This window comes from Bos mutus, chromosome 15 (genome assembly GCF_027580195.1).
Source record: "Bos mutus isolate GX-2022 chromosome 15, NWIPB_WYAK_1.1, whole genome shotgun sequence".
Classification (NCBI taxonomy): domain Eukaryota; kingdom Metazoa; phylum Chordata; class Mammalia; order Artiodactyla; family Bovidae; genus Bos; species Bos mutus.
Genome location: NC_091631.1, coordinates 50,333,480 through 50,361,326, shown reverse-complemented (window position 1 = coordinate 50,361,326; position 27,847 = coordinate 50,333,480). Strand labels below are relative to the sequence as shown.

At 60.5% G+C, this 27,847-nt stretch overlaps 1 protein-coding gene across 5 annotated transcripts; it reads right to left on the bottom strand.

Moving 5' to 3' along the window:
- Window positions 1-297: 297 nt before the first annotated feature.
- BCL9L (BCL9 like) lies at window positions 298-27,066 on the bottom strand. 5 transcript variants are annotated; one of them, XM_070384107.1, is made up of 10 exons: window positions 26,355-27,066; window positions 20,089-20,151; window positions 11,485-11,586; window positions 9,860-10,245; window positions 9,048-9,167; window positions 5,855-6,065; window positions 5,615-5,699; window positions 3,231-5,514; window positions 2,513-2,794; window positions 298-2,078 (listed from the first exon to the last, which is right to left on the bottom strand). In XM_070384107.1, exons 3-10 carry the CDS (start codon window positions 11,508-11,510, stop codon window positions 985-987), a joined length of 4,488 nt encoding a protein of 1,495 aa, XP_070240208.1. In that variant the 5' UTR covers window positions 11,511-11,586; window positions 20,089-20,151; window positions 26,355-27,066; the 3' UTR covers window positions 298-984. The 5 variants fall into 5 exon arrangements, with proteins under 5 accessions (XP_070240208.1, XP_070240207.1, XP_070240210.1 ...); XM_070384106.1 differs by having other exon boundaries at window positions 20,096-20,151; XM_070384109.1 differs by lacking the exon at window positions 11,485-11,586 and having other exon boundaries at window positions 20,096-20,151.
- Between the last annotated feature and the right edge of the window lie 781 nt (window positions 27,067-27,847).

Sequence of the window (27,847 nt, the reverse complement as noted above, 5' to 3'; positions counted from 1 at the left end):
CCATGTCGCCTGTGTGGGGCAGACACGCGTGCACTTGCACGCGCGCTCCTGAATCGCTCAGCAGCAGACAGGCTGCCGCCCTGGGAGGCCTCAGCCCTGCTGGGGCCCACCAGGTGGAAGCCTAAGGTGGTCTGACCTCAGTTTAGGTGTGGGGGTGGCAGCTATGTCATTTCACCGCTGGAGGAGGGCACGGGAATGGTATCCTTTCTGGACCCAGAGACACTGCCCTGCAGCGGGTAGGTGTGTCAGACTGCGTGCCCCTGGGTCCAGGGGAAATGGAAGGGGCAATCATTTGAAGGGGCGGGGGTGCGGGGCGCGGGGAGGGTTTCTTTTATCCTTTTTTTTTTCTGAGTGACTTCTATCAAACACAGAAATACAGCACACGCACAAACCGGCACAAAAGCGCAGCGCTCTATTTACAGCTACAGCTGGCGCCTGCCCACCTGGCCAGCCGCCTGCAGGTTGGGGTGGGAGAGGGGGTCAGCCACAGCAGGGAGAGGAACTGAGGCAGAAGACAGAAGGAAAAAGACGGGGTGGAGGAGGGCAGAGAAACCAAGAGGAGGAAAGTGAAGCGCCAAGAGGAGAGAGCAGTGGGATGGGGAAACAGAGGACGGGGAGACTTCTCTCCTTCCAATCCGGCCAAGGATTCGATACAGGGATACAGGGACACAGGACTCGGACAGCAAAGCTGAAGAGGGTGGGTGCAGAGAAACAGGAGAGGCTCCAGAGGACTCGGGAGGAGAAGGGGAGCGGCGGTCCTGGCGGCCAAAATGGAACCAAACCCACCCCCCCGATCCCCCACCCCACTCTGCCACTTCTCCCTAAGCTGCCAGCACATCTGGTTTCCACAAATGCCGCTCCCCACACAAGCCCCCTCCACCCCACCCCTTGACCCAGGCCATCCCAACACTGGAGGGGAAGAAACTTTTTTTAAGGTTATCATATTTGCAACATGGCCCCAGCTCCAGCCCCTTGCCGGGCCTGCTAGAAAGGCAGGTTGGCCATGCCGCCCGGGGCCGGGAGGTAGCCCATCTGGTTGTCCAGAGACACACTGCGCTGCCGCAGGGGGTGGGACACCATGAGGTTCTGCTGGGGCGGGGGACCCAGGAGAGAGCCCTGTGGGGAGAGCATGTGGGGGGGCTGGCTGTAGACCTCACCCCCCACGCCCCGCTGCTTCATCAGCATGAAATTCTGCTGGGTCATGAGGCCCTGCGGGGGGGACATGACCCCCTGGTGCAGGCCGTGGGGCACCATGCCCTGCTGCGGGGGCATGCCTGTCCTGCCCAGCAAGGACATCTGTCCAGGGTGGCACATGGACATGTTGAGCCCCCGTTGGACACCCTGCTGGCCCGGGAGGTTGGGGGGCCGGGAGGGGGTCTGCTCCGCCATCATGTTCTGCAGGTTCATGAGATGCAGATTGGGGGGCTGGGCCTTGGGGGGGTGGCTCTCGCTCTTGGGGAAGTACTGGAGGGTGCTGCTTGGCTTCTCCGAGGGGATGATCCTGGACAAGTCGAACTCGGGGATCCCCGTCGGGGTGGGCCGGATCACCTCGCTCAGCTCGGGGTCATTCAGCACTGATGCCACCCCGGGGAGCACGCCCGGGGGGTACGCGTCGCCCATGCGGCTGGCCATGCTTTTGCCCATCATGTGCTGCTGGGGGGGCATGGGGCCTGGCGGCTGGCTGGGCAGGTCCTCTGGGGGCAGGGCCATGCCTGAGGGGTAGTGCTGCTGCAGGCCAGGGCCCCCGCCCCCGCCCCCACCAGGGGTCATGGCACCGTGGGGCTGCTGCAGCCGAGGAGGGAAGGGCATCATCTGGGAGGAGCTGGGCACCGGGCCGCAGGGGGCACTCAGGGAGTCTGGGCCCCCTGGAGCCATCATCATCGAGTTCTGAGGGGGCCCTCCTGTCCCCTGTGCGTTGGGGTGCAGTGGAATGTTGGAGCCCAGAGGGGTGGGGGAGGGCAGCATGGCAGGTGGGGGCTCATGGGACAGGGGCTGCTGGCCTGGCAGGTTCATGCCCATTGGGCTCTGGGCAGCAGCTGAGTTCAGGTGCATCTGGTTGGGCTGGTTATTGCTGATTCCTGAGGGGAAAGAGAAACGGGGGTCAGGAACCGTGTGCACACAGCTGGCGCAGGCTGCAGAACTCAGTCCTTTCTCCATGCCCCAACCAGGCTGGTGCCAGGGGTGACGGCTTTCATCACTGGCCTGCCCTAGCTGCGAGGACAGGGACCCGAGGCATTTAGGTGAGAAGCCAAGAGACCCAAGCTCTGGCCCTGTTACCCAGGGACACATCAGTAGATGCTGGAAAGACCACTCCAGTGAGCTGGGCTTGGTTTCATTGAATGACCAGTGGGAACTGTGTCCCAGGACATCACAACCCCCAACGCCCAGGGTCCCTTGGAAGCACAAAAAAAGCCAGCGTGACTGCAGGGGCTCTCGCTGGCCACAGCCACTCTTCACCCTCCCAGAGCCCGTGTGGGCCCTTCTCCCGGGGACCCCCTCCCTGTCCTTGCACCTGGCCCAGAGCCCTGTGGCGGTGCCGGCGGGGGCAGCAGGGGCCGGTCTGGCAGCAGCTCGTCGTCTGAGGTGGCGATGGTCTTGATGGCATTGTGGTAGAGCGGGGTGGAGCTGGGCATGGCGTACTTGGACATCTGGGACATCATCAGAGACAGGGGGTTCTGGGAGGGCGTGGGGTCTGGGGAGGACGTAAACGGCAGGCTGGGGTTCCCGAGGCCGCTGGGGGGGTTAGCGGGGGGCGCTGAGGAGCTGCTCCGGGGGCCGCTGGGCGGGAGGGCACCTGCAGAAGTGGGGAGACAGAGAGAGCGGCGGGGGTGACGGGAGGCCGGGGTGAGTTTGGCCGCTCGCACTGGGGCTTTGGGAAGAGGTCAGCTCCCAGACCTCCACCTGACTCTCAGGCACAGATGGCCCGTCAATTCAGGTTCCCCCATGATCCCTACAGCCCACCCATCTCCAGGCAGTTCCTGTAGCCTCAGGGCTCTGAACAGAAAGATCCTAAATATGACAAACTCCCCTCGAAATCCCTGCCCAATGAACACGGTGCTCCCCATGGAAGCTCACACATGGGGGCCAGTGGCTGCTCCTCCAGCAGAGCCGTCCCGCCTCCGGGCCCCGGCACAGACCCCTTAACTCATACACACACACCCCAGCCAGGCAAGAACACACCCACCTGGGAGGCAAGTCCAGGGCCCACCTGCCCAGCCCCATTGACTCACCCTGTTCCATGTTGCCCAGGGTGGTGGAAGAGCTCAGGTTCAGAGGCGGCTGCTTGTTCTGGGGGACTCCAGGGCTGGGCATGGCTGTCTTGGGTGAGGCGACCCAGCCTGGAGAAGGCACCGCCATGGAGGGAGACTTGAGCCTGCTGGGCGAGCCAGTGGGCGAACGGACACTGAGGGAGGAGCTGAGGACCTGGGGCGACTTGAGAGGTCCTGGCGGGTTGGCCGAAGGCAAGGGCACCATCTGTGAGGGAGTCTGGGGGGACTTGAGGTTGGCAGAGGGCGAGGTGACCATGGGTGAGTGTACCTGGCTGAGGGTGGGCGACTTCAGGTGCCCCATGCCCGGCGAGCCCATCTGATTAATACTGATGGTGAGGTCTGAAGGCCGTCTGCCCAGCCCCCGGTTTGGGGCTGAATGCACAGAGCCCGGAGGATTGGACGCAGGAGGCAGGGGCATGTGACTAAGCCGGGTGGTACCCACGTTTCCCATGGGCATTGAGCTCTGGTCAGGGCTGAACATGTCTTGAGTGTTGCCCATGTCCTGGGGCATGGCTTGGTAGGGTCCCTGGCCCCCGGAGAATCCCTGCTGGCCTTGGCTAGGAAACTGCGAGGGCATAAGCATCTTCTGCGGGCCTCCCATCATTCCACCACTGTTCTGGGCCCGCACCCGGGCCATCTCCTCGGGACTGAGGCCCTGCGGCCCCATCATGTCCCCAGGGCCCCGCATCTTCTGCGACATCAGCATCTGCTGCTGCGGGGTCATCTGCACGTTCAGGTTCATGTTCATGTTCATGTTCACGTTCATGTTCATGTTGAGGTTGCCGGGCCCCATGGGCGGGTCCACCTCCCTCAGCCCAGACTGCCCCATGGGGGGGCTCAGGAGGCCCCGACCTCCGGCAAACTCCATGCCCATGGGAGTGCCCGCCAGGCCCTCGCCGCCAGCCATTTGCCCAGGGAACATGGCCGGATCCATCTGCCGGTGCGCCTGCATCATCCGCTCCACCTCCATGCCCTGCCCCATGCCACTGCCGGCCATGCCCAGGGGCCGCTGCATCCCCATCGACCGCTTCTCCAGCAGCTGGTGCCGCAGCAGCTCCTCACGAACCCGAGGGGTCATAAACCGCTCCGCTTCACCCTGCCCACCTGGGTAGGGCACAGCGTTCTGGGCAAAATTGCCGGGTCCCCCCATAGGGGGCAAGTCTTCGGTCCAGCCCATGCCTGGCCTCACAGGCCTCTGCATGGCATTCATGGGTACCTCCATGGGCATACCCTGCATGCCCCCAAACCCTGGCATCCGCTGCATCTGGTTGCCTGGGAAACGGGGGCCAGGGAAGGGGGGTCCGGCCCGGACCTGCATGGGATCTTGGACGTCCATGGGCCCCCGCAGCTGGGCGCCCATCCCAGGGGGCCACTGATCCCCTGGCTTGCTGTGGTAGGGGGGTGGCGGCCCCCTCACCATCATGCCCCCCATGCCCATCATGTCCTGCAGCGAGCGGCCCCCGTGCAGCCCGATCTGCTCCTCCTTCCTCCGTTTTTCCTCATAGTACTCTTCCTGAAGCTTGCGCCAGGCCACCTGCTCGGGGGTCAGGCTGTCCTGGCCCAGCCTCTGCATCATCACGTTCATCTGCCCTACGTCCCCACCCGGGGGGTGCCCCGGCACTTCATGCTCCAGCGGGGGGCCCCCGAGGCTCTGAGTCTGTGAAATCATGGACTGCAAGGGCTCCTCATATTTCTTCAGCCCACTAGGCGGGGCCGTGGGTGGCTGCTGGGGCGCGGGAGGGGCTGGTGCTGGTGGTCCCCCCTCACTCGCTCCTCCGGGGGGCCCCTTGAGGAAGGGCTCAGTCTCCCCGCTGCGGAGCAGTAACCGCTCAATGTCTCGAAGCGTCTGGAGGGAGCGCTCCCGGTGCTCCAGCTGCTCCTTGGATAGGCCCTCTGAGCCCACCAGGCTCCGCTGCCCATTTCCGGTGGGGGCCTCCCCGAGCAGGGCGGGGCCGGGGGCGCTGCTGGGGTCTCCTCCAGGAGGCAGTGGGTTGTTGGTGGTGGAAGCTGTAGGGGTGTTGGGGTGGGTCCCCCCAGTTCCGCCACCCGTGCTGGCAGCTCCCACCGAGTTGGGCGTCAGGTCCTGATTGGCGTCCTCAGGAGGCCCCTCAGAAGGCAGAGCAGGGGGGGCACTGCCCGGAGCTGGGGGTGGCGGTGGCGGCAGAGGAGGAGGCTGGGTCTGAGGGGTGCCTGCTGATGGCGTGCTCAGGGGTAGCGGTTCCGGGGTGGGTGGCACTTTGGGGGCCTGCAAGAGGACAAAGACAGACCCATGAGATGGGTCAGCGGATGCAGTGGCCGGTCCACTGCTCATGGAGCCCCGTGCCCGGACCAGGCGACACACTCACCTGGTCCAGCTTGGCCCGCGGCACGTTCTGCTGGTGGTAGGCGAGGATGGAGTCGGCTCGGCCCTGTAGCACAGCCTCCGCAGCCCTGCACAGGAGGGTCGGGCACAACCAGCTCAGAGTGATGAGCAGGAGGGAGCCCTCCACCTCACCCATCCCAGCCCTAGCCAGCCCTGGCCCCCTGCAGGCAGTCAGGACCCCAGGCTGAGGGGTGCTGGGCAAACAATGGCTGGGGGCACTTACGTGTTGGCCAGGTGGGTGGTGAAGACATACACAAACTGGGAGGGGGGCTTTCCGGGGACACCCCCGCCTCCGCCCCCGGGGGCGTCAGGCCGGAGGCCGGGCGGGGCCCCATGCGGAGGGCCTGGCGCGCTGCTCTCACTGAGGGGCAGTTGCGGGGCTTGGCCGGGACCCAGCTGTGGGGCCGCCATGGCTGGGTCTGCTACATTACAATCTGCACAAGAGAGGAAAGCGAAAAGGCCCAGGTTTAGAGAGGAGAGCCAGAAGGGAGTCCACGCCCTACTGTCCCATCCCAGAGATGCCCAGGGATAGACAGGCTCGTGCCCACAGGGTCATCTGGTGCCACAATCTGGCATTTTCTCCAGTCTAGCTTTCAGAAACTTGCCCAAGCCCAGTCTTTGACAAGGACGGCAACTGTGTGGACCACACAGAGAGGAGACGGAAACCCACAGGCCCGCACGTGCCTGGAGCCCTGACTACGCCTCTGGAAGTGACTCTACCTTACCATCGTCACACCCTGGGAGGAAGGAGTCGGTGCAGTCCACTCGAGAGAGGAGGAAACAGCCTCAGAAGGGTGACACTACTCCCCAAAGGTGACAGAAAGGCAGTGCAGAGCCCTGCGCTTGGCTCGGCTCCGGCTGCTCACTGTGGTCTGTGCAGCGGGTGTGGGTATGTGTGCACGCACGCTGGCCAGATAAGGGAAGCAGGCAATGAGCTTGTACAACTGATGGTCCAAAAGCTGAATGGTGTTCATCCTAGCCTTACCACTAACTGACCGGCAACCATATCAACAAGATACTTCCTCAAGGCGTCATTCCTTCATCTGTAAAATGGAAACACTAAACTCTAGTCCGGCAGGAGTGGTGAGGAGCTGGTCAAAGAAATCTATTTTTACAGCAAATTCACAACTGTGTCACAAACTAAAAAAACTGGAGAAAAGAAAGTTACAAATGCCTGACACACTGGGTTCATTCCCTGCAGTGGACTGGCCACCCACAGCACTAACGGAGGTTTTCATCCACGGTCACCAGCTTGACAGGAAGTCCTAGCCTAGAAAAGATATCTACACTTGGTCATTACTGCTTCCCTTGTGGCTCAGCCGGTAAAGAATCCACCTGCAATGTGGGAGACCTGGGTTCAATCCCTGGGTTGGGAAGACCCCCTGGAGAAGGGAAAGGCTACCCACTCCAGTATTCTGGCCTGGAGAATTCCATGGACCAGTCCATGGGGTCACAAAGAGTCAGGCACGACTGAGAGACTTTCACTTCAATTGGTCATTACTGGGTCTAGTGAGTGGGTGGGCCCTTTGCCACCAGTCAACATGTAGCCCTCCGACAGCGCCAGGACTTACTATTCCAAGTGGACTCCCTTGAACCAGGGAAGTAGCCACTTTCCCACGGCTTAGAGGCAGGCTCCTCTCCTTGCAGAAATCTGCTCTGACTCTCCTAACTCATAACGGCCCTGAACTGGACCCTGTCCCTCCAATTTTACATAGAGCCAAAAGTTTGGGGTGTTAGGGGGCTTGAGAGCCAACCTCAATGTGTGAGGACTGCCCTGGAGAAGAAGGTGCATATTCAACACACAGAATTGGGACTCCTGGGGAAAAGCTATAGGGAGAGAGGCAGGCTTTGTTTTATTCTTTCTTTGTTTTTTCGGCTGTGCCACGTAGCATGTGGGATCTTAGTTTCCCGACCAGGGATCAAACCTGTGCCTCCTGCGTTGGAAGTGCAGAGTCCTAACCACTGGGACGTCCCCGGGCTTTATTTCAATATGAAAACTTCTAATACAATGATAACAACAAAAAAGCTAACACTGTTTTAAGTGTGTTGCATGTATCAACTCATTGACTCCTCATAACAACCCTAAGAGGGAAATATAATTTTTACAGATGAGGAAACTGAGGCCCTTTCCCAAACTTATACAAATGATAAGTAGAAGATCCAGGATATAAACCAAGGGGCGTCTGATTGCAGAGTCTGTGCTCTTAACTTGTACATTATACTGCGCTGCCATTAAGAACTCTTCAAGAATCTAATGTCAGTGTAACTAAAACATTGCCTTGGTACTCAGTATGGGATATTAGCCACCTCTTTGATTTCCCTGTGTCTTCATGCTTCTACGATGGTACAGTCTAGTTGTAAAAATGAACCGAGGAGGGTCTGTCCTGGGAAGCAGTGTCTACCCCCATCTACCACTTAAGGCTTTGGCCAGGGTTTGTGAACCACCAGTCAGTCCCCTGAGGGGTCGGGGATGCTGGGACCAGGTGATGTTTAAAGTGCCGGCCAGCTGCACAGGCTGTGTCTGATCCCAAACACCATCTCCACAGACATGATCTGCTCCTTCTAAAAACATCTGCTGAGTCTGTCTCCTCTTTTGCTTCCTAATAACACCTACCTCACAGTACTGTTATCAGAATTAAATAAAACAAAGTAGCAAAGTGTCCGGCATAATTTCTCTTCTTCCTTTCTACAGTCGCAGCCTTGGAAAAGTTCAGTGTAATATTCTCTGACTAGTTTCTTAGGCATTGAGTTGTTTCTCCCCACACACAGATGCAAGCTTGGAGGAAAAGCATCAGATCAATATGTACAGGCTTCCCAAGGGCAGGAGTATGTCTGGTTCTCCCCCATCACTTGTGCAAGGCCCAAATATATGCTGATCTGTGCAAGAATGAGAGAGGTGGGTGCCCACCCACACTCACTCTTCGTCTTGGTGATGCACTCCAGAAATCAATTAGAGGTTAGGGAAGGGCACCAGAGACACAGTCAATGTCAGCTCACACCCAGGCTTCTTCCGCACAGTTTTGCAGGGTCCAGCCAGCTGTCCAGCTCCCAGGGATGCTGAACCCTCACTGCCCTTCCTCTACTGACCAGTAGGTGGCAGCAGAGGCCAGGAATTCACGGAAGGAGGCCTCCCAGTGTGGCTTGAGAGGCCATCTAAGGTTCCACCTACCCCACCCAGGTCCCTAAGGACAGGGGGCTACTGAGCACCTGGAAGGTAGGGATTGAACTGTCAGTGCCGGGAGGGACTGAGTCAGAAATGGGAGATGGGAGAGGAGGAGCCCAGGCTCCTGATCCCTTGCTCCTTTTGGCCCAGCCTGGGTCCTCGAAAGCCCTAGGTGAAGAGAGGAGGCTCCCTCAGGGCAACTGTTCCCCAGGGACACCATGAGGCACAGCATCCTGGCAGCATGGGCACTCACTGTGGGCGGCCCCAAGGGGCTTGTCGTCCTCCTCGCTGTCTGGGCCTGAGCACCATTCGTCCCCGCTGTACGGCTGCTTCCGCTCCAGCACACAGCGCCGCTTACTCCGGGGTGCCACCTCTGCCCAGGCAGGCAGGCAGGGGTCAGAGTGAGTGAGCGAGTCCCCAGGAGGGCCCGTCCTCCCACACCTGGGGCCTCCCCAAGCCCATTCCCCCAGATGCCCCAGTGCCCAGTGGGCACTGCCAAGGCCACAGTGGGCACTTTGCCAGCCCTTGACCCCCACCACAACACCATTTGTTTCTGATTTCTCTCTACAGCCCTGCTGCCTGTCTCCCCTCCCCCACCCAGCACCAAGCCCAACGTAATCCCCAACCACAACTGGTTCTAATTAGGGCTGGGGGGGGGGGAGGGGGAAGCTGCTGCTACTCTTCCAGGCCCCAGTGCCTGCTCCCACCAGCTGGAACACCAGGAGGTTCCTGGGAGGTGTGTGGGTCTGTGCCTCACCCCAGAGCACCTCCTGTTCCCCCTCTGGGGGCTACGGTGGGAAAGCAAGAGAGGCCTGAGGAGAGGCCCCATCACCCTGTGTGGCCCTAAGGATGAGACATCTCCACCCAGTCCTGAGAATGAGCAGATGGGTGAGAATGGGCATAATGGGGGTGGGGAGGATAGAGAAAGAGGCTGCCCCTGCATAAGTGCTGGAGAGGAATGGCAAGTGAGGATTAGGCCAGGGGTGCGGAAAGATGCTCTCCCAGCCTTTGTGTGTCTAGGACGATGGACGATGCTGGGGTCTTAGGGATCAGGAAATGTGGTACCTTTGGCCTCTGAATCCAGGGATGGGGTCCCAGCCTCTCGCTGCTCTCCGGAGTCCACAGACACGCTCCGCTCCCTCTTCACCTTGCCCTTGAGCGAGCTGAAAGGGGGTACCCCTGCCTGGGGGTTCTTCAGACTTGAGTTGCTAGGTGAGATCTGGTTGGCCTTGGCCCCATGGTTCCCCGCCCCCACGCCCTTCGAGCCCAGGTTGCAGGTGGGTCCTTGGTTCACATTCTGGTGCTGAGATTGGGCCCCGCCATTCCCTGTCTTGCCATGATTGGTCAACTTATTTTCTGGGTGCATTGGCTTGGCTGGGGCAGGGGGGCAGTGGCCGCGGGGGGACAGCGGCGGGCTCCCTGGAGCTTCTCTCCTCCTGGGGTGGGGTAACCTGGGAGGTGGAAGAGACATGAAAAGTTAATCGCAGTGCCAGGGGTGTAGCAGGCCTGGATTTTAATAACCCCATTCTGGCTCACCTAACAGTTGGGGAGGTGGGAGCTGAGTGGCATCTTAGGACCACCAGCTATCCCCTATCTCCCTCCATGGCTCCTCAGACAAGGGCTCATGCCCTTCTCCACTTGGGGAATGAAGAAGGGCCAATCCCCTTCACCCTCCAGTCCCCAAATGAAAACCCAGGCCTTATGTTGGCTGAATCCAACCCGGCCCCTAAGCCCCAGCATCCATCAGACTGCAAGCCTCCATGGCAACCCCCTCCACTAGCACCCGGCCAACTCTTAAGCATTCTCTCTTCAAGGGTTTGCTGTCTTCACACTCCTTCCTAGGCCCCCCAACCTCAACTTCCATGTGTCCCAACACCAGCAGGGAAGGAACCCAGGACCTGGGAATCACTGCTTCTGGCCCAGCCCCATTTCCCCTTGGGGAAGTGGGAGAAAGCACACCAGATTGCGGTGCCCACTGGTCCAGACAGCTCCCCAGGGCAGGAGGGCAATGCCTTTAGAGGGTGCACCAGCAGGTCTGGCCGGCAGGCAGGAGCAAGAGGAAAGGGGGAGGGGACTGGTGTGTGGAGCAGACTGAAGCCAAGGATTCCTGCAGCCTAGGCTGCGGGCCCTTTAAGCTCCAGCCCGCTCCCCCCACGGCCTCCCCCTCCCCGGAGACCTATTAATAGCCGCTGGAAAGATCACATCACGGGAGAGGATATTTATCCCCCCTCATTCCACACCAGCTCAGATTTATTTCAGCTCTGCTGTCCTGCTGCTGCCGCCTGGCCCTGTCTGCCGGCTTCTCCCGGGGAAGGGGAGGGAGGCAGGCACCGCCCCTCCAGTTCCCACCCCCAGCTAGACCGAGGCCAGAGGGCGCCAGCGGACCCGACAGCGGGGCCAGCGGGGGTCTGCTCAAACCGTTTTTAAGAGGAAAGGACTGGAAGGGACTAGAACAGCAGGCTTAGCCGCTTGCCATTCCCTTCTGTCCCCTGGGCTCAGGCGCTAAAGCTGTGGGCTCCTGCCTTCCGATTCTGACCCCCATTAGCCCACCGGTGGCCGGGAAGCCAGGTACCCGGGGGCGGAGGTGGGGGCTTGCTCTCCAAGCCTGCACGGTTCAGCCCCATCAACACTGAGCCCACCCTTTCCCCTCACTCCACACACACATCCCGCCCTCCACGACACCCACACACCTTGTCTTGTTAGCCAGGATCCTCATGGCTCCCACACACAGTGGGGCTACGGCCCCTGTGCGTGCCCAGGGCCCAGCCAGGTACTCGGTGCTGGAGCAGGGACTGCAGCAACAAGCCCCAAAGAGAAAACTTGTGACTTGGGGAGGGGGTGCAAGGAGGGGAGGGGAAACGGGAGGACCCAGCAGCCCTGGGACTAGGGTACTGGACAGGGTAGGGTGGGAACGGCCGGGAAGGATTCCAGGTCGGGGTCTGAATCCATCCCTCCCGCACCTTACCCTCAGGGAGCTTGCAGTCTCTAGCAAGGCCCCCGGGGCCGCAGGGGCAGAATTCACTAAAAAGATAGGTTGCCAAGGTGCCCGCGTGGGGCGGCTGAGAGGTCTGTCAGGCCCCGGAGGCGGGGGGTGGGGGGGGGCTCCCGCCCCCCCAGGCACGCCCCTCACCCGGGGGAGGGGGGCGGGGGAACCCCTGGCGCCGCCCCAGTGCTGCGCCCTGCCCCCGGGCGCCAGGGCGGGAAGGGGGCCGGGGGTGGGGGCGATGCCCCGCCTCCAGCTCGAGGCCTAGCCTGTGCCCATCCCAGCAGGCCCGGGCGGGCAGCGAGAGGCCTGGCGGGGCCTCGGGGCTGCAGCTGGGCTCTTCTGGAGACCAGTAACGCTGGCTCAGATTCCTCCCCGACCGCAAGAATGCAGGAGCCTCCCCTCCCCCCGCCCCGGCACCCCACCCCGCCCCCTCCGGCAGAGCCCGAGTGCAGAGGCAGAGCGAGCGAGCGACAGAGCCAGCGAGCCGGGGAGCGGGCCACGGGCAGGGCTGCAGCGTGCCTCTCCCGGCCCAGCACGCGCCTCCCCGACAGACCCACGGCCAAGTGCGGCGAGGGGCCGGGCGCGCGCCACGGCGGGGCCCAGGTTCATCTCTGCGCCGGACGCCGCCAGGCAGGAGCCCCGGGGACCCACCAGCACCCGAACTCTGGATTCACACACACACACACACACTCGCAGCGCACACGTGGACGGGGAGACAAAGACACGCACGGAGCCCAGGAAACTAGAGGCGCGCTCAAACGCCGGCCCGCGGAGGTGTGCGGGACCGCTAGGGAGGCGCTGGCCGAAGCAGGAGCGCAGAAATAGCCGGGGGCGCACGTTTCCAGAGGCGGCCAGAGGCAGAGAGGGGGCGCGTCGACTCATTGAACAGATGAAAAGACTGAGGCCCGACAACAAGGGAGCCATTGAGAGCTGAGCCCGGTAGTGACAAAGAAACACACACGGGGCCAGAGATACACCAACCAACAGACTTATACAAACACGGAAGCCTCACCCGACTGCCCCCGGTCCTGTCCCCTCGCCCCTCCCGCAGATCCCAGGAAGGAGTGGGGGAGGGGAGGAGCCTTGGGCCGGGAGCTCCGTCCTGGTGACAGGCCCAGCCAGACACCGGGGCACATTCCCTGGCGGGCTGCTGCAGGCCGGCCTGGGGCCTGGGGGGCGGGGAGGGGGCCACACCAGGGACCCTGTGGGAGTCTCACCCTAACTTAACCCCAGGCACACTGGCCTTCTCAGCAGAAGATTCCTCAGGTTCCAGGCCTGGCTGAACAGAAGCCAGCGGCCAGTCCCCAGGCTTGCATCACGCCGGGGAAGAGGTGAGGTGGGAAGAGCCGGAGGGCACCTGGGCTTAGGGGCAGGCCCATGACTGACAAGTGTCCCAGGCTTCCCCTTTCCCCACCTCGCTGATCCTCAAAACTACCAACCACCTGCGACGGCAGTATTTCTATCACCATTTCACAATGAGGAAACTGAGATCTGGGAGAAGGAAGTCAGAGGCCCATGGGTCGCATGACCATTACAGGGGCCTACCAAGACCCTATTCCCCGGTGTTTCCCCTACACCGCAGTGTCCTCCCCTCCAGTCATGACACTTTGTGCCTGCATCAGACAGATGGGCTTCCAGCAGGGCAAAGGCTACCCACTTTCCTCTGTTTACAGCTTCAAATATTGGGGCATTTAGTAACTTGGGAAGGGGCTGTTAGAAAATTCATCGTGTCCAGGGTACCTAGTGGGGCCAATGCTCCTCTCCAGAAGAATCTTCCAGTCGCCCTCCCCTCTAGAACTCCACCCCCTCGCTCCCACCCAGCAGGACGAGCTGAGTCAAGTACAGATGAGTCAGGACTTTCCCATCTCACACCTCCCCCTTTTGCCCCTCAGCAACCCTCGCCAGATCACAGAGACCCTCCTTCTCTATATATTTAGAGTCCCCGGAAGAGACCTGGAAAGCCCTGGGGATGGAGGCAGGAATGAACAAACAAAGTGAGGGGGGCTTTTTGGCACCAGGCCAGGAGCCCCCTGAGACGGGTGAAAGGGATGCAGCTCTGCAAACACAGACCTGGACTCCTCTTAGGGGATGGGGTGGGGTGAGGATCAGTGACATGCTCACAAACAGGGAGCAGGTACCAGTCACCTGAGTGAAGGGCCCGGAGCAGACCCATGAGAATGGAGCCCAGGAGGCTGCTGAAACAAAGCCTGCCTGAGATCTTGCCCTCCTGGTGCAAGGTTGGGGGGCAGGTGGGGGCGGGGGGGGGGAGGGTAAGAAGCAGTGACCTAAGGGTCAAAGTGGACCTGACCTCAGCTGGGGGAGGGAGATCAGGAAGGCTTTGATGGATGCCCAGGGCCTCCAGGTGGGACAGGCCAGCTCCCTGCTCAGCACAGAACTGCCACATATAGCACACTTGCCTCTGTTCAGTGGCTCCCAACTTGGGAGCCTCAGCTTGATTTGCCTACCAGCACACCGGTCTGAAAGCCCAGCTCAAAACCACCACAAAGAGGCACTGAGAACACTGCTTGGAGGGTCCATGCTTCCATAGGCAGTGGGCAGACACCCCTAGAGAGGAAATGGGCAGCTAGGAACCCTGTGTGGCTGGAAACAATAGAGACCTGCCGGGAGTATTAGGCGTGGGATCCTCCGCCACTGACCTAGGGAGAGGCAGCCCCCAAGACAACGAGGTCCTGAGTCCCCTTTCTCCAGGGTCCCTAGAAGCTCTCCTGTATCACTCAGGTCACTTCCTCTTCCTGAGGTGGTGACTCAGCGGGGTGGGGAGGTCAAGGATTCCTCACCCAGCAGGAAATCTGCTCAAGAACCAAGGTGTTGCTGGGGACCCTCTGTGTGGGGACTTCCAGGGTTGGGGGGCCTTCCCCTCACCCTGGTTCCTAGCAGCTCTCCCCACTTCCCCCCACCTCCTGCCAAAGGAGACCATGCAAATCAACCATTTTTGTCTGGGAGTTTCCAGCCCTACCCCACCTGCAGCCCCAGGGTGATGTCTGGCAACCCCAGCCCTTCTGGGACATGGAAATTCCTGGCCCCAGACCCTCCAGTCTGGGGTCTTTGAAGGGTGCTTCAGGGGTGAGGGGTGGATTCTGCCCTTGTGGGGACCATCAGGCTAAGTAGCATTGCCTAGACAAGCTGGAGGTCGCCTCACTTGGCTCTGGTAGCCAGGGCCCCTGTGGCCAGGCCTCAAGAAGCAGTCATAGCCTGGCATGGGGTGCCCCCAAAGGCTACTGCCCAATCCCTGGCTGCTCCCTCCCCCAGGGGGGAGGCGGGGGAGGAGGTGGGGGGCACAAGGAAACAAGACAGGGCAGGAAGCCCAGGCAGGCGGCGGGCACTCTGGGCCAGGCACAAACAGCCAACACAGGAAACCACAGCCCACCCCCGCCCACCCCACCCGCTCAAAGCTCTGGGAGAAAGGAGTGCCAAAAGCCTGGTACCCCAGCGGGGGCAAGGGCCAGGGGTTAGCCCGGGGCAAGGGAGGGGCAGAGGCTCTCCAGCCTTCTCTCGGCCCCAGACCCCACCTGGGGAGGGGGAGAGGAAGCCGGGCTGCCAGGGAGGGTGCTGCCTCTTTAAATCCACCGAAATCCTGAGCTAGGCCCAACCCAGCTCTGGTTTCACAGGAAGGAAAGGCGCTCAGGAGCCAGTAGGGCAGGAGGTGGTGGCTGGAATTAGCCCCACCAGCCCAAATATATCTGGTCTCCGCCTGCCACCCCTCTGGCACTTCCTGCCCCCTGGCACCTGCACCACCATGGGGGTGGGAGAGGGTCTAGGGGCTACTCCCTCCCCTGTGGGGGACCCCGGGCTCTCCAGGTGCCCTGTTGCTGCGGACACGTGGTAGGAGGTGGCATCCCCAGCCCGGATCCCCAGAAGAGAGGAATGGACAGGGTAGCTCCTTGGGGACCCTCACCTGGCCTCTATCCTCCAAGGGGTTAATCGGACCCTTTTTTGGGGGGGTGGTTAGGGGTGGCCCAGGAACCTCCTCCAAACTGCCTGGCGGCTGGGAACAATGGGGCCATTGTGGGAGTTGCGGAGTGCGGGCAGGCTGCTGGCACAGGCAGCGCACCAGGGGCGGGACCTCACCCAGAGCCCGCCTGCCCGCCGGCTCTCTCCCCAGGTGCTGCCAGCGACAGACATCCTCCCAGCCCTCACCTCGCCGGCCGGGCCCAGACTCCTGGCACCGGCAGCACCTGGAGAGCCCTCCAGCTCTGCCCACGTTGCCATCCAGACTGCCATGACCCTACAGGAAGCAGGGGCATGTGGACCAGGACGGGGTGGGGGTGGGGGCTGACGAGACAGGATGTATGCCTGTGATCCTCCTGCAGGGAAGACAGGAAGGCCAAATGGGGTTTCTGGTGTCAGTCCTGGCACCCTCAGGCCAGAAGGGCTTAGGGGATTGTGAGAGTGGTGACAGGCAGGGTCCCCTGCCCCCAGGCCTCAGTTCCTATGCTCAGCTCCCGGAGGAGGCCCAGCCCTGGCAGCCTAGCTGCCCTCTGGGGCCAGGACACAGCAGGCAGTATGAGTGATGCAGTGGAATGAGCAGTGGGCTTGTAGTCAGGCTGACAAGGTTGCCAATCACATCCCACCCCCTCTGAATGACAGGACTTTATCCGTCCCTTCAGCCCTTAGAGCCTCAGTTTCCTCATCTGCAAAATGAGGCTCAGTATATCAAGTGAGATGCTAATAGCGAAACTAGCCAACAGAATGCCTGTGACATGGCCCTCAACAAACCACCTTGGGCCATGATGCCCCCTTATTTATCTCCTACGTGGCACCCAAATCCATGGGCATTTGGTAAAGATGGGCACGGTCGAGAGATTTGCTCTTAATAGCTCATTCGATAAAGGATCTGGCTGCAATGCAGGAGACCTGGGTTCGATCCTTGGGTTAGGATGATCCCCTGCAGAAGGGAATGATTACCCACTCCGGTATTCTTGCCTGGAGAACTCCGTGAACAGAGGAGCCTGGCAGGCTATAGTTGATAGGGTCACAAAAAGTCGGATATGACTGAGTGACTTTCAAGACATTGGGCCCACAGGCATCATCTCAGTGGTATCAAGTATAAAAACTTGGCTCCTCCTCTGTCCTCACAGAGGTCAGGTCCCCCGGCGAGGACTCCTCTGGGCCTCACTGGGTTTATCAACATTCAAACCCAGAGCATGAATCCAGAGAGCAGTTATCCACTCTCTTAGCCATAGGGCTGTCTCAGGAGACAGCAGGAGAAAAGCAAAGGGGAGTTTCCTTTCAACAGTGGCCACATCCCCTCCACCAGCCACCCCCACCCCTTGGCAGTCTCCCTGCAGGGTCTAGGCTGGGAGGAAGCAGGAGCCTACTTTCTTGCCATGGGCCTCTTTAAAGAGTGGAGGGTCTGAGAAGGTAAGAAGAGCAACTGGGACACACAGTTCTGAAAGTAGAGGTCCAGAGAGAAGACCTATCCTCTTCTCAGCTAGAGAGGGCTGTCCCTCTTGGGGTGGCTCCATAGCCCCCAAAGGGTTAACAAGGCCCTAAAAATAACCTGCTCCCAGCAGGACCCCCTGATTGGAACCCTCCAGCCATCTGTTCCCATTTTCTCCTGTTCACATTGGAACATCTGAAACCAGCCCCAGAGCCCCAGCCCGATCCCAAAAATAGCCCCAGCCTGCCCAAGGAACAGGCCCCAGGGGCTGGGCAAAGGCAGCATGGCCGGCCCAGCAGTCAGGCATGGCTCAGGCCAACACTGATGCCTCACTCCCAGGCCCATGGAAGGGAGGAGATCCCTCTGTTCCCAGAAAGAAGTGGTGAGTAGAGCCAGGGGCTCCAGCCCAACCCCCTTAGTACCAGGCCAGAGCAGGTCCCCAGGAGTCCTGGAATCCCAGGCACTCTGCCACATCTGATCACTTTTACTCCTGAGAAGACCAAACCAAGTGTCTGTAGAGTTTCCCTCCTGGCCGGCATGCCTGCTACCCTGTCCTGGGATCCTCACCCAGAAGTTCCCAAGCCTTAGCCCGTCAATCATCCTGCTGTCATCCCAGGGCCTTTGGGAGCATTGCTCACCCAGAGTCACTCAGCATTCTCCCCTGACCTGCCCCAGGGCACACAGGGTCGAAACAGAACGTTTCTCAGCCCTGCCCACATGTACCCATGCAGCAGAGGAAAGGGTTCCGGGGGTGTCCTCTGGATGCCGATATGACCCCAGCCCTCCTCTGGGCTTCAGGATGGACTTCCTGCCCATCTGTGTGCGGCAGGTGCTGGGCCTGCCTGTCTGGGCTTCTACACATATCACAGACCTTGGCATTGCCCTGCCACATTCAGGGAAAATGCCCAGGCAGGGTACAGGGAATCCAGTAGACCCTGGGCCCCAAGGCAAGCCTGACAGCTGCCATCCATGTCACAGCTCCTCCTTGCTACTCTTCTCCCTAAGGAAGATCCCAGACCCCTTAGGCCAGGAAAGAGAGGAGGCAGCCATTTAAGCCACTGAAGGACAGAGTGTCTTAATGGCTGTTCAGCCTGGTAAAGGAACAGAGCAGCAGGAGATGGGATGGTGGGAGGGGTGTTGAAGCTGATCTGAGCTAATAGCCTGCGGGAGGAGGGGTTCAGCCCTGAGAAGTGCTGGGCGATGGGGAGGTAGGCAGGCCCTAAGCCCTCAGACCCTTCTGTAGGCCCACAGCTATTTCCCAAGCTTGCAATCATGATGCCTGCCAGCACCAGCAGTGGGGAAACTGAGGCAGCAAGAAGGTGGGTCTGGAAGGGTATTATAATCTAGGAGTCTCAAGCACTGGAAAGGCTGTTTCTTCCCCACCCCCATCTCCCTTGCTAAAGCCTCTGGGAGGATCAGGAGTTCCTATGACTAATAATAATTAGGAAAATCTCTAATATTTATTGAGCATTTACCCTGTAACATCAAGCTGCTAATCACAGGCATTATCTAATTTAATTCTCTAATTTAGTACTCTACAAGAAAAGTCTCTTATCCCCACTTTACAGATAAGAAAACCGAGGCACAGGGACACTGAATAACTGCCTAAGGCAGATAGTCCAAACTTAGAAGAGTCAGGATTTGCACCCAGATACTCCAGCCATTTGCTCTTAACCATTTCACAATACAAGTTCGCCCTGGCAGCAGCCCTCTGTGCTCTGACGAAAGAATGGTGCCTCACTCCCTCATTCCAGACTCCCTCCAAACCTGATGCGCACCAGGTCCTAGCCAGAGGCCACAGTTCCTACCCAGGGACAAGATCAAAGAGAGGCCACAACTCCCCGCCCCCTCAACACAGGTGCCTGGCCCGCTGGGGCTCTGAGAGTAAAGTTCTTGGGCCACCCCAGCCCCGCCCACCCCCAACCCGTCACCCGTCACCCATCCTGGTCCCTAAGAGTCTGGGGAGGGAGCCCAGCAAGTTACCATGACAATAGCACAGGCCCCTGCTGAGAGGCCCAGAGGCAGGAGTCTGTGGCCCCTCCCACTTTGCAGGTGGGGTCAAAGGTCAAGTGGGACTCCACTAGTGATGGGTGGAGTCTCAGCCCTGCCCCCCACCCTCTCGGCCACACCTGGCCGCTGCCCCCAAGTGTTTTCATTGCCTGATTGGAAGCAGGACCTCTTTCCTCCCAGTCCCTGGCGGGTGGTTGCCTCCAACAGGGAGGGTGGGGGGATTCGAAGCCCTCCTCCTGAGGACAGTCTAGAAGTGCCTCCTCCCAGTCCTGTACTTTCTCCAGCTTTCCCCAGTCTGGGATTCTACAGGCGTGTTTGTTGTGAATTCAGGGAGTTGTTGCTAAGTAAGGAAGGAGGGGAGGGAGGGAAGGAGGGGAGGGAGGGAGGGAGGGGGCAAGGAGGGGGTGGGGTGGCAGTAGGGAGAAAGTGTGCGTGTGCCTGCGTGCGTGCATGCGTGCGCGTGCGCGCGTGTGTGTCTAGGGGTCAGGACAGAAACCACATTACCGTGGCTGGTGGCCACCCTGGCTTTGACTCAGCCAGCTGAGGCCAAAGCCAGCAGGCAGAGGGTAGCAGGCGCTTGGGATGACCAGGAAAGAAACCATACCTTGCCCTCCAGGGGTGACTGGGCTGGGGCTCCCCACCGCCCACCCCGGCTGGGACTTTCACTGGAGCTGCGGTCGGCGCTTTAACCCTTCCTGCCAGGGCCCCGCCCCCGTCCCCACTGGGTCCCAGGTTGTAAGCTGTCAGCACCCCCTCCTCTGGGGGAGGAGAATGAAAGGAGAAGTAGGGGCAGAGAGCCAGGAGGAGGGCGCCCAAGACAAAAAGCCAAGCAGGAGGCTCCGGCAGAGGCAGGCAGAGCTGAGCGCGGAGGGTGTGAGAACACACAAGCACACGGACCTCTCACCTCGGGATAACGCGTGTCGGGCTCGGGCTCAAGGGTGCGGTCGGGGCTGGGGCTCCCTGTGGAGAGAGGGTCACAGCTCGAAGCCCCGGGCCAGCAATCTCTACCCCTGCTCCTCCCAGAACCCCAGCCCCACCCCCAGCACGCACACCACTAAGCATGTACACAGACAGGCTTGTAGCTCCAGGAAGTCCCTGAGCTACTCGGACACCACCCCCCCTCCACGACTTCTGTGGATTGGCCGGGAGCCAGGCCTGACCCAGCCGCCCCACCGCACGGCTCCCCCTCCCTCCCCTGGAAGCAGGAAAGGAGAAGGCCCTGGAGATGCCTTAGGGCTCAGCCCCAGGGTCGGGGGTGGGGTGGGCAGGACTCCTACGTCCTGGCCTGAGGACTCGGGTAGAGGGATGGATGAGAGGCCTGAGGACCCCAGCTTCCAGCACCCACCACCCCGGGGTTATCCTGTGTCAGGGAAAAGAATGGTGTGGGTCCTCTGTCCCTGTGTGGTCTCCCTTGTCTCCGGAAGACTCAAGTCCTGGGGACTGGGCCTAGCTGGGAGGGCCTGGAGGGAGAGAATCGGGCATAGCAGTTCAGTAGGAGGGGGCCGGGTGAAGCTCCCACAGGCAGGCAGGCGGGAGGGAGGCTGGTGGCTCGGCTCAGTTTGTACTGGGGGTCAAAGGGGAGTTCTTTTCCGAAGAATTCTGGGAAAGAAGCCAACTAGAGCAAGCTGCTAACTACCCCTCCCTCTCTCTCTCACTGCACTGGGTGGGGGGGGGGGGCGCTGTCCCTGCCAACCAGACTTAACCCTCTCCAGCCTGTGGTGTGCCCAGGCCCAGGACAGGGGAACTGGGGAGGGAACCTCGTGCTGGGCCCAACTGCCCATTCTAGGGGGCAAGCATAACATGCCTGCCAGAACATGGTACCACCTGTCTCCATCTGGTACCACCCTGTCCTACCATCACCTGGGTGACTTTTCTGGGCTCATCTCCTGAAGGTGTCTGCAGTGACGTGCATGCGCAGGTCTCAGAGACAGAGATTGAGAAACAAACTGAAGATTCCTTGCCAAGGCCCTCCCCCTGCTGGGTCACTGAGCACTGTACCAACCTGTGCCTTTACCCCTCCCCTCCTCCCGCCGGGTCCTGGGACCAGAGGCCATGGGAAGGGGGGTTAGAAGGAGACAGCTTCTCTCTCTGCCCACCTCTGCTGCTGTCTCCTTAGGCCCTAGACTCCGACAACCAGCCCCTGCCCCAGCCCCCTTCTTCTTCACTGACTTGCTACAAGTGGTTCTAGAAGAAAGTCGTCAATTATAGCCTGAGGTCCCAGGATGGGAAACTGAGTCATAGCGAGGCATCAGGATTCCAAGTGCCTGTGTCCCATGCAGACATGACCATCACAATTTTAGCTTTGGCAAAAAAAAAAAAAAAAAGAAGAAGGAAGGAAAGAAAGCTCCCCCTAACAACCCCTCATCCTGTAGAACACGATAAAGGACTGTAGAACAAGAAGGACTTCTCAGGGTCAAGGCTACAATGGCAGCTGGCCCCACAGCCAATGTTTCATATTTTTGGGGTGGTATAACCCCCCAAGAGACCAGGCCCCTCTGTCTTCTGCTCAGGCTGGAAACATGAGTGTCTTGTTTTGTCTGCCCCTAACTAGCTAAGTCAACTTTTCTGAAAGCTCCCAGGTCTGGTGAGGCTGGCTGTTTCTTGTCTCCAATGAAGCAAGCCACCCCAGGGGCGGGGGGTTAAGTCCCTTCCCCCATGCCTTTCTGAAGAGCACTGGGCCTCCCTGTCACAGCCCCTACGACAGCACCAGGACAAGAAGAGGATGGACTGGGAGCATCAGACCCCTTGAGATGCCGGGTGTCTGGGGACGGCAGAGGAGGAGAGTCCAGCCCTGGGGACAGTTTATCCCAAAGTCTCCCCACTGCGCACTTTCTCTCCAAGGACCACAGAACTGCCAGAAGCCTTGGCCTTCCTCCAGGAAACCTCCCTTTCAAAGGACAGAGGACTTCATGTCCCAGGGAGCCATCGGGAGACCTGTGGCTACACCCCCAGACATGTTCCAAGGGAGGAGGAAAGAGGCGGGAACAGAGCACACAGAGTGTGCGCGTGTGCACACACACATGCATCAAAGACACAACCCCGGGCACACACACTTCTCAGATACTCTGACACGTGTACTTGAGAGAGAAACGGACACAACCCCCAAACACACACATCCAAGATACCTCTTTAAAATAACACAAACTCTCCAAAACTGACTCCCTCAGACCCACAGAAGTGCCCACACTCATAGAGAAAGCCCAAGGGGGCCCAGGAAACACAAATGACGTCGGCCGGTCACAGAACTGCTGACAGAAGGTAGACCCACATTGGAATATACTATGCACACACACAGAGACACTGAGTAGTATGCACATGGCCATGTGCTAGCACAAACTCTCTTTCTCTCTCTCTCTCACACACACCCAGGCAATGCACAGCATGAAGCCAGATTAGAGCACTAAATTCTGGGCTAGTGGGGAGGAGGGGAGTCAGAGGAGGGTGGAGAAGTGCTCAGGGATTTCAAAACAATCCTGGTTTCGAAATGCTGGAAATGCTGGATTCAGGGCCATTCTCAGTTGAGGCTGGGGGTGGGGGGAGGGGAAGACAGGCCAGCACAGGGCCACCAGCCTGTGGGAGGAGGGACTTGGACAGAGGGCATCCCGGCCCCTGGGGACACCAAGGTTAGGAGGGGCAGGTGGCCAGGGCCCAGCAGGGAGGGCCCGGGGCGGAAAGGAGGCGGAGGAGGGGAGGCCTCTGCTCCAGCCGCGGACTAGAGAAGTTGGAAGGCGCGGACTAGAGAAGTTGGAAGGCGGGCAGGGGAGACTGCCTGGCCCCTCCCCCTACCTGGGGGCGGTGGTGGCCACCTTCTCCCCGCAGAGTGGCAGCTGGTTCCCCTTGGCTGCTGGCTAGCAGAGCCCCGAGGCAGGCCTCAAGCTACGGGGCAGAGAGTGTGGGAGGACAGCAAGGGCCTGCAGCGGGTCAGGGACCCTCCCTGGGACCCAGGCCCCCCCACACACACACTCAGGTCAGGATGGGGGACATCTCCCAGGGAACCCGGAGCTTCCTCCTCTCCATGGGGAGGGCCAGCCCTTATTTAGGTGGCTGACACAGTACTACAGACCCCCACACCCAGGAAGTCACCCCTCTCCTCCCAGGGCACCAGAATGTCCTTACAGCCCCTCCCCCAACCCCCAGGGAAAGTCTCTCCCAAGGAGGGGAGGTCAGGCCAGGCTGGGGGTGGGATCTGGAGGCCCGGCCCTGGCACCCAGCGGAGGAAATTCCAGGCGGTAACTCCAGGCTGCCTTCAGGGCGGCCTGAGTGACCAGCAGCAGATCCAGCGCTGTGGCTTTCTTCACCTAGCCCCTTTGCTCCTAGCCTCTGGCTACCTGGCCCTCCAACTGGCTTCAGCCCCGGCTCTAAGAGTTAGAGAGTAGGACCTGGGGAAACTCGGCACACCCTGAAAGAGCCTCTGGAGGAGCCCTGACTGGCCCTTTGGCCTGTCAGAGCCTTCTGGCCCCAGATCCTCGGGGGCAGCCCCCACAGTGTGGCTGCAGGTGGGCAGCCGGTGGGGCTGGCAGGCAGGGACACAGATGCCAGGTTAGAGCAGCCAGGCGCTCAACAGGTTGAGCCAGTCCCTGGAACAACCAGCCCCACCCCGGGGAGAGCAGGCCTGGCAGAGGCTCCCTGCCCGCGGCACCCAGCCTGTACCCGCTTGGCTCCCACGGCTGCCCACTTTCCCACGGTGTCATCCCCTCTGCCCCCTCCCCCACAAGTCGGCAACCTAGCAGAGCCCAGGGCTCCTGGCACTGGGAAAGGGTGCTGTTTTCCGGCACCCCTGGGTGCCCAGGCTCTTGGGGTGCCTCACTACCAGCAACCCAGGAGCCCCTAGAAGAGTCAACGTGGCATCAGGCCAAGGAGAACCCCAAAGCACACCCCCCCTCCTTGGAAGCCTCTTCCAGTCCTGAGCAGACTGGACACCCAGACACCCTGGCTCCCCGCAGCTGCCCCCCCAGGGCGCTGGGACAGAGTGGCAGCCTGTGGCGCCAGAGGCCGTGTGGAGGGCCCCCAGTTCCCGCCTTAGACTCCCTGGAGGTGGGGCTGCTGTTCTGGGTGGCTCCCTCCACTCCTGCCAGAGCTGCCTGCAACCCTGGTCCTTTCCTTCCACCCAACTCCTGGGCTCCACGGAGCTCCATCCCAGCCCCTCCCCCTGCAGGCAGGCAGCCCCCTTTGCAGGCATCTCCTTTAATCTAAAGCAGGTGCCAGGCATTCCAGCCTTGCTGAGTCGACACTGCCACCCACTAGGCCTGTGCCCAGAAGGCTATTGCCCTGCCTGTTCATGGAAGTTGAGTCCCCAGCCCAGGGCTCCTGTTTAATTCACGTACCCAGAAACTGGGAGGCAGAAACTATCCAAAGAAAGCATGAGTGCCCAACACAGACTCAAAAAGCCAAGTTCACTAGGTCCCACATCATCACTGTTGTGATCACAAACACTAGTCCCTCTCCGGGACTCTGTCATCTCTTCCCACCTGGACCCTCAACCTCAGTACCTGGAGACTCACTGTGAGTCTCCATATGGCCCTCCAGAAGCCGTGTCCAGCGTGAGGGCCCTGCTAGCCCAAACACAGGGGTTACTCTGGATCCAAGACTATATATATTCTCTCCTTCAGTAGAGAGTGCTCCCCAACATTAGCCCTTGCCCCACCCCAATCTGGAGCAACACAGGTCAGCAGAGAACCTCCAGAGGGAAGTGGCCAGAAGGCTGATCTTCCAGGCCTGGTGCTCTAAGGCCAAGGAGCCTGATCAGCTGAGGGAGGGCAGCACCTTCCGTCCTGATACCAGACCTCCCTGCTCCTTACCTTTCTCTCCCATTCTCATCCTGTCCTGAGGCTTCTAGCAGCAGGCGCCTCAGAGCTGATACCAGAAAGACAGGGCCTGAACATGCTCTTCCCCTGGGGCCATGAAATCGCGGTCCTGACCTAGAGAAGGCAGCCAAGCCAGTGCTGGGGGGCAGCAGACAAGCCAGGCAGCCCCAGCCCAGAAGAAGTGGCTGATCCTTGGAGAGGCTGAGGCCGGGGGAGAGCAAGGGAAGCGGAAGCCCACCCACCCTGCAGGTCTTATTCAGAGAGCTGCCCTCCTCCAGAGACATCAGCAGGGTTACAGCAGACACTGTGTGAAGACAGCTTTCCTAGGTAAAACAGGAAACCAAGGCCAAAGATCAAGGGGGCCTCCAAGCCCCTTTCCCAGGGCCCAATCACATGCCCCGCTCACCTCTCCCAGAATAACACTTTTCCTCCATGCAGCAGAGGCCCCCCCAGACACAGACACAGACCCGCACCCCAAGCAGCAGACAAACAGGAGGAGGAGGGAGGAGGGGGTGTCAGAAAAACCCGGAAGGAAGGAAGCTGGACAGACAGACAGAAGCTGATCCTGGCTTCCCTGCTCCAGAGAGACACCCTCCAAACTCCCTGACCGTCAGGGACACCCTCCCTCTCAGCTCCTAAGAGGACCTCAGTGTCCCCTGAAACCAAATTCCAACAGCCCTGGGACAGGGCATACTCCAGCCAAGCAAGAAGCCCTAAGCCTCCCTTCTCTTCCTCACATTACTCTCCCAAGAGCTCTCGGGACCAAGGCAGGGGCCATCTCCTCTGAGCCTGTGCAGAGACACCTCCAAGGAACTGTGTGACTGCCCCACCCCCCAACCAAGCCCACACCACTGAGTCTTGGGGAGACTTCTCTAGTCACAGCCCCTGCTGCTCCTAGACAGTGCTTGGGGGCAGAGGGGGACCCCCAGCAATCTCCAATCCCAGTGCACCTCCTTCCGGAGGCTCCTATCAGCCAGGAGAGGAGTGCTGGGGGCTGAGACCCAAGGGGTTGGCGAGCCTGAGAGGGGGACTACAACTCCCAGAAGCCCCCAGGGCAGGGTTGCTGCTCCAGCTGGCCCAAGGCCGGCCTTGTTCTCTGCGCTAGGGTGGCAGGGTCCCCTGGCTGCCCCTAAGCCCTCCCCCCTGTGCTCTGGGGCTGCCAACCTGATTGGGGACCCAAGAGTAGCCTCCGCTAACCCTGGGGGCGTCTCCCACCCCTTATACAGCTTGAGGGTGCGTGCCAGAGGGCCAAAGACAATCAAACTGTGTCCCTCCTCCCCAGTTCGAACTGGATCTCCCTCCTCGCGCCTCAGCTGGCCTGGCATGACTTTTCGCCCTCCGTCCCAGCCCACCCCTCACCTCGCGCGGGTCGGGGGTCCTCACGCCAGGCCGGAGTTGGACGCCATGACCAGGTCAGGGTCGGTGGGTGGATTGGGGTCCTCCTGCTCGCCAGTTGGAGGTGCGGAGGAAGGCGGGCAGGTGGTGATCTTTTGATCCTGGACGCCTTGATCTCAATACCAGCCCGGCCCGGGAGTGGGTATCCGGGGGTCGCTGGGAGCCTGGGTTCCTGCCTCCCAACCGCGGAGCATGGTCGTGGGTGCCGGGCAGCGGCGGGAGAGCGCGCGCACCCGCCCGGCTCGGGGCTCGGGGCTGGGGTCTCGGCCCCAACCTCACGGCTCCGGCTCCTGCTCCTCCTCCCTTCCTTCCTTCCTTCCTTCCTTCGCCTCCTCCTTTCACTTTCCCCGAGGCCCGCGGGGAAGGCGGGCGCGGGGCGGGGAGGGGTCTGTCTGGGCGCTTATTGTTGGTCGGACGCGGAGGGTCCGGGTCGCAGCCCCCGGGCGGCGCGGCGCCGGGGGACCCAGGCGTGCGGGTGTCCGGCCGGCTGGCTCCGGGCGGCGGCGGTGGTGCAGCGGCCCCGAGTCCGGGGCATGTCCGGCCACTGGCTCCGCCGCTCGCCGCCGCCTCCCCGGGCTCCCCTGCGCTGCCGGAGCCTCGCGCGCCCCTCCACTCGGCTCCGCTCCCCAGCCTGAATAAGCATCGGGGCTCTCTGGCTGCCTCCTTCTGCCTTCATACCAGAGCCCGGAGAGGCCCCTGTCAAAATAAGAGCTCCCCCATCTCGCTCGCCTCCTCGCCCAACCCGGCTCCCCCAGCCTCCCAGTGGTCTGACTCGGTAAGGCGCCCGGCCGGCTAGCGGGAGGCTGGTTGGCCGGGGGGCGGGGTGGGGGTTTCTCTCCCTCCCTCCACCCCATTCCCAAGGACTGGGCAGGAGACGTGCTAACAACATCTCAGGCTGGGGAGAGGTTTGACAAGCCTACCTGCCTATCTACACTGATTGGAAGCAGTGGGAGTTGCCTAGACCTCCCCACCCCACAGCGCGCACACACACACACACACACACACACTCCACTAAGTCCCCTCTTCATCGTACCCACCCACATTCATCATGCGCTGAACATCTCTTTATTCACTTTATTCATCGCTCTTTCCTAGTAGACCATGAGGTCCTTGAGGATGAGGACTGAATTTTTTCATCTCAATCCTCAGCAGAGTGCAATGTGGATACTAATAAAGTATTTGTGAAAATGAAACCTTTGTTTTCCTAAAAGAATTCTATCCCAAAGTGCTATGCAAAAACACCCAAGACCTTACAGGAGAATAGATCCAATGAAAAAGAAGTAAAGGGCTTTAAAAAAGCATTTCACATATGTTATATCAAGGTTTGCCACAAACCTGTGAGAAATGTTATGGCCCCCGCACACTGATGAGGACACCAAGGCTTGCATTAGTTAAGGACTTCCTCAGGGTTACACTGATAGAAAGTGGCAAGCCAAGGACTAGAGTTTGGGTCTCTT